The following is an 11943-nucleotide window of genomic DNA, read 5'->3' as shown; positions in this document are numbered from 1 at the left end:
AAAATAAATAAAAAATCGAATATAATTGTTACATTACATTACAACATCTCAGGCAATTACAACATATATACCATTAATGCTAATTGGGCCCACAGGGGCTCTTCAACCCACTATAATAGAAATGTTGTAATGTTTAACATTTTGTCTTAGTAAAAAAAATAAAAAAATCTCTAATTCATGGTTTTTCTCATGATATTCTTAATCCATAGTTTTTTTTTTTGGTATTTTTCTATAATATAACCAACTAATAATTACACTGACCTAGATACATATTAACTCAGAATTTACGAATTTACCAAATGTAAGAATAAAAATCCAATCTCTTTTCACTAAAAAAATATATATATATATATAAACTATGCACTTCATTACAAATTAAAATAGATAACACTATATATAACCAACCTATACTATGAGCTTTGAAACAATAAACCCTACAAATACCTAATACTCTTAAAAATTTAGAATAATACACAACAATACTTACTCTCCACCCTAGCTCACTGCTCGTCTTGGCACATACAAATATTATGCGATCTTCATTCCGTCCTGACCTGACTTGTCGGCCCTCTGTTTGGTAGAATGTTGTGTGTGAGGATATGCACGCATCAGTAAAGATCCTTTTCCTCTATTGCACAGCGCCCATCAAAGTTCTACCTTGAAAGCACCATCTGTTTGTTATCTCCAAGACTCTTCATTATCCTAGGCACAACTGCATCAGAATGAGCAATGAAGAAGCGAGTCGGAGGATGGAGGAAGCCACTGCCTTGGCTCAGCAACAGCATCATCAACAACAATTGTTACTGCAACATCACCAGCAACAACAAAAGCACCAGCAGTTCCTACTGATGCAACAACAATTTCAACACCAGCAATCCCTCGCAAGATTGTCTTCCAATTCAACCATATCCACCAACGATTCTCATTCGATGCCGCAACAACCCAGGAATCCCCTCCAGCACAACCATCTTCTCCAGCAGCAGCCACAACAACAGCATAAGGGTAACATCAGGCAAGGTTACCAAACAGAATTGGAGATGGCCCAGCGGGATGCATGGAAAATCTGTAATCCTGATATCAAACGGCCATTTTCCTCTCTGGAAGACGCTTGTGAAAGGTTCTGCTCCATTTTTCTTAAGTTTATGCTTCAACTCTGTAGCAAAGTCTGGATTTCAGGTTACCACTTTCGTAGATCTTAATATGGGTGTACTTGAGTGGAGATTCGGGCGATTTATTAAGTAGAGCAGTAAGTTAGTTTCACAGTTTTCTTTTGTGTCAACTGAACTTCAGAATTTAAAGTTCTTATGAAAGCTGCCCTGAAATCAACTGCCTCTGGGAAAGGGTCAAACTTATATTTATCTAAGATCTCAAAATAGGGGTAGCTGTTCCATCAAGTCGCCTGGCACTTTCACCTGGTCCACACTACACTGTCGGTGGTTTGTGACATAACCGACCATTGGTTTCTCACTACTGGTTCAACATGCCATTGGTTTCTCACTACTGAATCAACATCCCATTGGCAAGTAAACCTGTACTGGAGTGCCCCTTTGCCATTTCTAATTTTTAGTGCACTGTAAAGCAGTTGGGCACCATACCCTCTTGTCAAAATAGAGCAAGCTGAGTTGGTACTACTTCACTTTTAAAACATATATACCTTGGGAAAGTCATAATGTACTTCTTGTACTGATGCGCTTGCTTTAAACTACCCTGGTTGGTAAAGTTAAGGTTTACTCCTTTCTATTCTATAAATTAGCCACAATGCCTATGTTTTACAGTAATAGCTGCATCCGATCTTTTCGACAAGTTGAATCAATTGACAAGCAAGACCATGGGCAAAGAAAACCAATCAACATAACTTTTGGGCCACTAAAGTGTCTGTCTCTGTATTAATGAGTAGGAATAGGTGGCTGTACTCAGATTTTATTCTCTTTTTCATCCATAAACAGGGAGAACAGTACCGATAGCACACTGTCAAATTCAGAGAACTGTATGGCTAAGCAGCTGCGGCTCACATAGGACTTGCACCTGGCCCAGTCCACTTGCTCCACATTATCATGTGTCCGTGGTAACATGCAGGAGCAAGCCTAGCAAGGTTTGAAATTGGTCATCAGCTTTGCCATACTGCAATTAATGGCCTGCTAGACTGCTTTATCCTTTGGTTTTAAACAAATTCTTAGAAGCTTTGATTTATTTATTTATTAATCTTACTAATTTACAACTGATTGGTAATGCCACAAACAACCGGACTCGAGGTTCTAGTTCAGAGCACTATCTTGTAACTGAAGCTCTTGTGAGAGTGCCTTTTTATTAAAACAGTGTGCAGAGTCGAGAATATAATGACAAATGACCAAAATCCCAAGCAAAATAAAAATCCTCTTATGATGACGTAGAAGGAGAATCTTCTCTAGTTCTTTGATAATTTTGGTACGTTGATATCTGAACAAAGTGTACTCGTGAAAAGTTAACAGTCCAATGAGCAGAGCATATTACCAGAAATCCGAACACATGTACTATGGACTTTGACAACTAATGACGGGGTTTGGATCTAAGTCACAAGTAATGGGCCCTAGATTGATGAATGCATGTCTTTAACAGATTCTGAAACTCTAAAGTGTTGTTTCCTACCGTTGGAGAATAAAATTAGAAAGTATTTTTAAGTGTAATATGTTACGTTAATTTTGATCAAAATATGCTATCCTGATATGTGTTCAGCATCTGCTCAGGAAAAAAAACACCCATAGAGGGTATTAAATTAAACTTGTTTGCTGTATTTCACTTCACTTTTGTCTTAGACTTGAAAAATGTCTGCGAGAGATTTTTTCCAATATCATGAATTTTCTTGCGTCACAAACTTGCTGTTTTGTAATTTCATAAGGCAATAAGAGTGTCTCCCATTTTCCCTTTTGTTACAGAATTTTTTGGGAATTTCAGTGCATTGACCTTCTATTTATATGTTTTATAAGAATAAGTTTCAGTGCATTGACCTTCTATTTATATGTTTTATAAGAATAAGTATGTCTCATTTCATGGGATTAAGGTTCATAATGCAGCAAGGTCCAAATAAGAGCATGCCATTGACATATTCATCCCATGATGTGTACAGTTTTCTTCCTCATCTGGAAGAGACTGGACTTCTTTGTACATGCTTAGAAACTTTCTACCATGTAAAGGCTAGTTTTTCAACTTGCAGTCCTAGGCATTTAATCACTAAGATAAAATGACATAATTTCGTTATTGTCCAACAAATGACCACAAAGTCGGTCAATGGGATTGAAAAGCACAGTCAACAGTGGGAGTGTGGAAGTAACTCCTACGATATAATATATTTTAATGAGAATACGATAAAGTTCTGTGAAAATTGGCAACTAGGGCCAAATTTCACTTTGGACAGCTCCTTTAATGGAGATGATGATTGCATTGAATTCCTCTTTTCGAGAGGACCAATTTGACCTAAAGATCATCAAATATGGACAAGCAGAAATGTGTTTTTGAATTTATGCCCACACATATGCAAATTGTCGAGGTCGGCCACATCATCATGTAGGCTCATGAAGCCCAAGAGACATGTCACTTCACCCTCAACAACTTGTATAAATATAAGTGACCTCCAACCTCATTTGGCACCTCACTCACTCACACATTCTTCTCTCTCGCAACGCTTTTATCTTCTTTCCTGTCAGATTCTCCACTAGAGCTTTGAACTCTTTGAATTGACCGAAAACCTCATGCTTGGTTTTTAGAAAGTAGATCCAAGTCTTCCTGGAATGGTCATCGATGAAGGTGATGAAATATTCGGCACCACTAAGAGCTTTTGTGGACATCGGTCCGCAGACGTTTGAGTGTATCAATCCTATCACACTCTACTATTGTTACTTCTGGAAAACGTTGCTTTGGCATACTTGCCCAGAGCGCACCCTCTACATACATCATCTCGTTCAGTACTTAGTTCTGGAACTCTTGATACTGTTTTCTTGAGAATTCTCAAAGCCCCATGGTGTAAGTGTCCCATCCTCCTGTGCCATAGTTCATTCAAATCTTTGTCTCCATTACTGCCTATCACTTCCATTGGTGATTCTCGCTGCAACCTGTACAACCTGTTACTTCTGATTCCAATTTGGGCTTTCTTTTTCCAACTCAGGTGTTTGACATATACTTTCTCCTTAATGAAGAAAACGTCATAGCCCTTGTTTTGAAGTTGAGATACGAAAAGTAAGTTCATCCCCAATCCTGCTTTGGTTTGAAAAACTATAGTACCTCTTCCTATTGGAGTACACTTTGCCTTATTCCCCATGGTGATCTGAAAATTCATTCTTTCTTCCTGATAATTTGATTGAAAAACATTCTTGGATTCCTGTCATATCCCAGGAAGCTCCACTGTATATATACCAAACCTCCGAGGAGGCAGAGCTTGCTAAGCAAGCAACTTCTTCTTTCAATATGGAAGCTAACATAGAATAATCGTAATTTATGTCCCCTGTGCATTCTTCTAGAAATCTGCGCGAGTCCCCTTGAGTGGGTGCCTCTGCATCATGCTCTTGTCCCATAATGGATTTTCCTCTCCTATTACTAGATCTCTGCTTTGATACCATGTGAAAATTTCTAAACTGAAATTCTACTACTGCAACAATTGATTTATTTCACCTATTTATTATTCACAATAAGTTATTTGCGAAATCCCTTCAACAAATATTAAAATAAATTCTATTGCAGTTATCACACAATTACCCGAAAAAAATACATGCACAAGAACCAATCACATCAACACAATTATTTTTGGACAATTGTCCTCCGAAAAACCCAATGTGGGAAAACCGGTGCAACAGATGAGGGCTTTATTAATCTTCAGCAACAATTGCTTTTACAAGGAATGATTATACAAAGAAATTGAAAGAAAACACCTGAGACTTTCCCTTTGAGACCCTCTGACACTTTGGAGACCTTGCTCCCACTTCTGCGTCACCCCTGCGTCACTCTGTGTGGTCCAATGTGGTTCTGAGTGGCTCTACGTCCCTTTGCGTCAGCTTGCATAAGCTCTACGTCTCTCCTCTAGACTGCGGCTCTTTCTGCGTTGTCTCCCATTGTCCCTGCGTCACCTCCTCCTTAGTCACTGCTTGCTGCTGATGCCCTCCTCTTCCTCCACCCTGCAACTCTCCCTCTGAAATCGATCTCCTCTACTTGAGAATCGATTTTCCTTGAGATACTGAGTATCTGCTAGTGTATCTCCAAATGACCCTCAAGTCTTCTCTTATACTTTTCTTGTTGACGAATCAACGACCGAGATTAAGTCCCTAATCAACGACTAAGATTAAAACAGACTTGATCCTCGTCTTTTAGAAGCTTCTCACCCTTATCTTTATTAATACCCATTAATCTTTTTATTTTCCTAAGTTTAGACTTAGGAACCCATTAAAAATATTAATTATTTTAATAACTCTTCATCTGGGTGGAATTTCTCAAAATGATTTCTGGGTCTTGGAGATCTCATGTGCCTTATCCTCTCCTTCAAATTTCAAGGCTAGAGCACATTCGATGCTACCAAAAATCAACATAACAGTGCGAAGGAGAAGGACTGAAGTGATACAGTGCGAAGAAGGAAGACTATGATATGACGGCCGAAGAGTGTAAGAGATAGTGACAAGTGTCTTGAAGGTAAACTTGTGTCAAGTGTCCTTGTCAAGGGTCTTGGTATTCGTCAATTGAAATATCTATAAGAAGAGATTGAAGGGTTTTCCTCTCAAGAGGAGAGGTTTTGCCCTGGCTTGGAGCCTACATCTTGTGTACTTGTATTTTGTTGATCTTCTTGTTTTTATAGCTGTTTGATGATTGAAGAACACACTAACATAAAAAAGTTAATTCTAGAAAGCAAAAAGACATCACTAATAGTTATCAGAGAAGGAAGGATTGTTAATGTTAAATTGCCCTAGTTCTTCAACATGGTATCAAAGCTATGGTTCATACAGGGCATGAAGAAGGTCAGCTATATTATGAAAAGGCTTGAAAAGAAGTGTTCATCATTAGCTAGCCTAATCAAGCAAAATCTCAAGGCAGTATGGAATAAACTCTTCTCTTCCCAAGATCTCAAATCTTCAAAGAATGAAGGATTGTTCTCAGCCCTCACCAAAACATTTCAAGATGAGAACATATGGGTAATAGACAGTGGAGCTTCAAGGCACATGACCGGATATCACAAGCAACTCAAAACTCTGTCCAAAGAAAATCTTCATACTCTGTGGAGCTTGGTGACAACAAGAGCTATCCAGTGAAAGGCATTGGGTCTACATCACTTGAGCTAGAAGAAGGAGGTAATATTCATCTCAACAACATTCTATATGTTCCAGCGTTGTGCAAAAATCTTATTTCTGTTTCATCATTAGAAGAAAAAGGAGATAGAGTTGCTTTTATAGATGGTAAAGTAGTGGTTTGGGCTAAAGATTCAAGCATTGAAAAAGCTAGAACTATTGGAGTTCGAGAAGGAAGACTATAAAGACTCTCATCTTCTCTAAGTCAAGCACTTGTCCACATTGAGATCAGTCCGTGTAAACTTTGGCATAGAAGATTGGGCCATCTCCATTACAAGATTTTACCAACTCTAAACTCCATTGTAAATGGGATACCAAATCTCAAAGAAGATCACGAAGGAGTGTGCAAAGGCTATGCCCTGGGAAAGAATGCAAAGAACCATTTACACATAGTACATCTAGAGCTTAAGAGATTTTAGATCTCATCCACTCTGATGTATGTGGTCCCATGTCTAAATCTATTGGAGGTCATCTGTATAATGTTACCCTCATCGATGATCATTAAAGGAAAACTTGGGTTTATCTACTTAAAACCAAGGACGAAGTATTCATAAAATTTCAAGAATTCAAGGCAGAGGTAGAAAATCTTACAAAAAGAAAGATAAAGATTCTAAGATCAGATAATGGAGGCGAGTATACTTCCAAAGAACTCATTTCTTTCTATAAGGAGATTGGGATTAAGAGGGAGCTTATAGTTCCATACAATCCCAAGTAGAATGGAGTAGTTGAACGAAAGAATAGAGATATAGAAGAACGTGTCAAGGATATGCTCCATGATCAAGATCTACCAAATTTTTTGTGGGGAGAAGCAACGAAGACTACAGTATACATCCAAAATTGAAGTCCTCATAGGTGACTTGGTAATATAACTCCAGAAGAAGTCTTCATTGGGAAGAAACCTAATATTGATCATCTCCAGATATTTGGGTGTCTTGTATATATTCACATTCCCAAGGACAAAAGAAAGAAGTTAGATCCCGCAAGCAAGAAAGGAATCTACGTTGGATATAGCAACTCTTCCAAAGCTTACAAGATCTACATAAAGGAAGTGCATCAAATAGAAGTAAGCAGAGATGTAATTTTTGATGAAAGCATTGCCTTCAAGAAATCCAAGGATCTCCCATCCGATTCTGATGAGGAGGATCTTCCTATATTTGAGGAAGAAGTTACTAAGGATGGAGAAGTCTCTCATTATGAAGAAGAAGGTCCCAGTGAACCAATCACTCTCCCTGAAGTAAGAAAGAGACCTAACTAGTTAACCTCTACATGTCAAGAAGTAGAAGGTCACACTGCAAGAGGAATGTTCAGGGAAAGCAAGAAACTGAAAAGATACTCAAGATATTCAACATACATGTCAAAGTTCATTGAAAATGAACCTTCCACTTTTAAAGAAGCAACCAAACATTAAGAATGGAAGAATGAAATGAACGAGGAATACCAATCCATTATGAAGAATGGAGCTTGGGAAATTGTCCCAAGACCGGAAGACAAATCAATGGTAACCTCTAAGTGGCTATATAAGCTCAAGCACGCTGCAGATGGAAGCATAGATAAATTCAAGGCAAGATTCGTGGCTCGAGGCTTCTCTCAGGAAGAAGGCATTGACTATGAAGAGACCTTTGCTCCCATAGCAAGGTATACCACGATCTGATCTCTGATATCTCTGGCGGAATCAATGGGATGGAAGGTACATCAAATGGATGTCAAAACAACATTCTTGAATGGCACCATAGATGAAGAAGTCTACATAGATTGGGATTCAAAGTAAAGGACAAAGAAACTCATGTTTGCAGATTGAAGAAGGCACTTTATGGCCTCAAGCAAGCTCCTAGGGCATGGTATGCTAGGATGGATGCATACTTGCAAAAGTTGGGTTTCAGGAAAAGCACGACAAATCCCAATCTCTACATCAAAGTAGAGAATGATGGCCTTGCCATCATTCTTTTATATGTAGATTGTTGGCATTATGATGCATGTGTTGTACTTGATGGCAACCCACTTGAAGCAGAACAAGTATATGGTAACTAGATGGATCTACAGGACAGATCAGAGATGACAAAATGATGGAACAAAGATGAATCTACAAGTTGGAGATGACAAAATGATGTGACAAAATGCAAGGCAGTTCAAAGGAATTAGTTCAGAAGTAATGTACAATGGCAAATCACATTATAACAGGGCTATTCAGAGGTTACAAAGTAATGGTACAGAAGAACAGGATGATGGAACAAAGGACTACAAATTAGAATCAAGCAATTGAGGAAAAAGAATGTTTTCAGGTATGTTAAGTTGTATACGTGGGTTCACTGTACAAAAAGAGCATATACACGTGGGTTCACTGTACAAAAAGAGCGTATACGTATGCACGCACTTTCACAAGAGGAAAAACACGTATGGGATGGAAAATTAAGGAAATTAAGGTGAAAGAATACCAAGGGTCCATACCATGGTATTAGCCCACAATATTGAGTGGAATAACGATTAATTGATCCCATCTAAGAATACCACAAGTTCTAATTGTTGTTTTGGTCCGAGGTATTGAGAAAGGCTAAAACTATATGAGGAGAAGATCAAACGGCTAAGTGTACAAGTAATGAATATCTTATGAAGTGTTAGATCAAAAGCAAATATGCATGTTATGGGTTTCTGATGCTTTGTTGATCTGGACTAAGTATGCACCTGAGTGTTTGATGATGGATGAGATCTAATGATGGATCGGGATCATAATAAATTATCATTTTGTTATCTAATAATGGACACGCTAGACCTGAGTGCTAACAAATGTTTTGTCCTTTATATGTTATGATCTGGGTATGTCTGAAGTCTGGAATAACTGTGAAGTTATAAGTTAGTATTTGCAGATCTATACGCTGGTTCGCCTTGGTGAAGGCGCATATACATGCTGGTTTGACTCTTCCAAGTAGCGTATGCAAAAGAAAAACCTGTTATTCAGAAGATCTATCTGATCAGTGCTGCTGTTTTACTGTTGTCTGTTAATGATGTCTTCTTAGATCTGAAAGTAGAACTGAATGCATAAGGAGATTGAGTCTGATTTATTGATTGATTAAGTAAGAATGGTAATCTTTGCTGTTGTCTGTTTAGATCTCTGTAATTTGACAATAGATCTTCAGAATGTCACTGGTTGGTACAATTTTGATTCAGAGGTTTTTATGATTCAGTAATTTTGGAGGTATACGCAGGTCTAATTAACGGAAGTAGCATATACACGCAGGTTGGCTTCACTGAAGTAGCATATACATTCCGACACATGATTTTTTGAGGTTACAATTGGTTCTAGTTGTTCATGCAGTGTTCTGGGTTCAAATGTGTGTACTGGTTATAGTGATCTGTCTGTTCTAGTTGATTGGTTGACTTTGATTAAGTTTTGAATGAATGGTTGATTTAGTTGTGTCAGAGGTTCAATGATTGTTTGATTCAATATGTCAGAGGTTTCAGTGATTGATTAATTCAATTGTGGTTAATTCAGAGATTGATGATTCGGTTTCAGTTATATCAGAGATTGATGATTGGGTTTTAGTGATTGGTTGATGCAGATGTATTTGATGGTTGTATTGCAATGATGATTGTTTTTTGAGCTTCAATGTTGCTGATGGGTCCAATATGAGAATTTGATGAAACAGGGCCTTCATAGTATGTTGATGTGTACCAAGAGTATCCAGTCTGAAAATTTATGAAACGTGGTCCCTGGAGGATACTGAGGGTTGGAGCCTTCAGTGAGGAAGCCGAAGCTTCTTGCTAGTAGTGGCTGGTGATTAGATCAGGGGGTTGGAGCTCCCTTACAGTAGCAGCTGGAGAACGAGAGAAGATTGTAGCCTTCTGCAGGTGGGTGCTTGCGTATTGGTATGAGTCTGCACTAGTACAAGATTGTAAACAGATTTATCTTTATATTAAAAGAAGACAAAGACAACAACAGTAGGTGGTTTTTCTCCCGCATTGGGTTTCTAGCTTAAATCTTGGTGTTCATGTGTGTTGCTTATGTGTGATGGTTTATTCTGTTATTAATGCACATGGTTACTGTTTACTGTTTAATAAAGTACTGATGCACTGATTAAAGATCAACATATGATGAATTAACTAAATCATTAGTTCATTGGATATACGCTGGTTGTCTTAAGAATACTTGTGTGCACACGTGAGTTCCCTTCACTGAAGTAGCGTATATAAATTTGATTATGAAATGGAAAAAGTTATTGATTTGTAAATACTGATTCACCCCCCCTCTCAGTATTATTCCCAACAATTGGTATCAGAGCAGGTTCTTTGGCAAAACCTTAATCGCTTGAAGGAGATCCATAGTAACAATGGGAAAGAAGCAAAAGAAGAAGGCACCCCAAAAGAAGAAGACATCTCAAAGGAACTGTAACAGTGGGAGAGACGATTGGCTATTTTGTGGAAGCAACTCTTCAGATTCAGAATCACCTCAGAATGAAGATAAACAAGCAAAAGAATTATCAGGTACGAATTTGCTGTCCTTTGGTGATACATTTCTCTGTTCATTTGAAGATAATGAATGTGACAGCGAAACAACTAAATTTGCTCTTGTGAGTGAAAGAGAAAGAAATCAAATAGAGGTAGAATTTAAAAAGCTCATAGACATAATTAGAGATCAAAAAGATCTAATTGATAAAAGGGAATGTGCCTACAAAGAAGAAGTTACCAGATTAAAAGCTCATTTGGAGGAAGGAAACAAAGTAAAGAAGCAGTGCAAGGAAAAGGAAGATCAATATCAAAGGCTGCAGGATGAAGTGACATCATTGAGAAATGAAGTAAATGAAAATGATACAATAATCAATAAACTTAAAGATAGATCCAGTTACTATGAAAATCTTGAAGCTGAGGTCGTCTCTCTAAAAGAAGATCTTGTAAATTCAAATAATTAGAATGAAGAACCACCTCAAGCAGATGAAGAACAAGAAAATGAGATTCTCAAATTAAGACAACAAGTGGAAGAAGGAAGAAAGGCTGAAGAAATCATGAAGAAGCAATATCTGGAAAAGGAAGAGCAATATCAGGTTGAGGTAAATATCTTAAAAGGTAAATTAGAAGAAAAGGATAAACTTTTATGATTTCAAGATAGTATTAAGATTTTGGATAATATTCTTTAGTAGTCAAAGGTCTCCTATCATCAAATCTGGTCTTGGTTTTCATGAAACTGTTGAAGGTGAATCTAGCTCACAAGATGAGGCAAGGAACTCTAATGCAAAATCTGAAATGCTCAACAAGGAGATAAGAGGTCAGCCCCATCAACAACCAAGGAAAGAAAGACTGCAAAGAAAATCATTTACTTCTAACTATGGAAGTGATAATTAATTCTTTCCTCTGATGAATAATGTTGAATGTTTTATATGTCATAATTTTGGACATGTTGCAACAAGATGCAGAAGTAGAATGGTTCAAGCTAATAACCGTCACACAAAAAGATCATCAGCTTCTAGGTACTTTAAGGGATATTGTTTTTCTTGCAATATGTTTGGTCACAAAGCCATTGATTGCTTTAGAAGGAATATGAAACATATAAGATGTTATGCTTGTAACAAGTTTGGGCATATAGAAAAAGAATGCAGGAGCAAATTTCGGCCAACATACCAAAAGGAGCAAACATCATCACACTCCAAGGTATGGA

At 37.6% G+C, this 11943-nt stretch overlaps 1 protein-coding gene across 1 annotated transcript in view; it reads left to right on the top strand.

Moving 5' to 3' along the window:
* The first annotated feature begins 472 nt into the window (after positions 1–472).
* Positions 473–11943, top strand: part of LOC149216817 (uncharacterized) — a 46867-nt gene continuing 35396 nt past the window's right edge. The window contains exon 1 of the mRNA XM_089392859.1: positions 473–1117. Coding sequence (XP_089248985.1) covers positions 723–1117 — 395 coding nt within the window. The 5' untranslated portion in view covers positions 473–722. The remainder of the gene's footprint in view (positions 1118–11943) is intronic.

Source organism: Pinus tabuliformis, chromosome 1_1 (genome assembly GCF_031772625.1).
Source record: "Pinus tabuliformis cultivar Carrire ecotype Pingquan chromosome 1_1, CPIR1, whole genome shotgun sequence".
Lineage (NCBI taxonomy): Eukaryota > Viridiplantae > Streptophyta > Pinopsida > Pinales > Pinaceae > Pinus > Pinus tabuliformis.
Note: the sequence above shows the minus strand (reverse complement) of the source record. Positions and strands in the feature narration are given on the sequence as shown.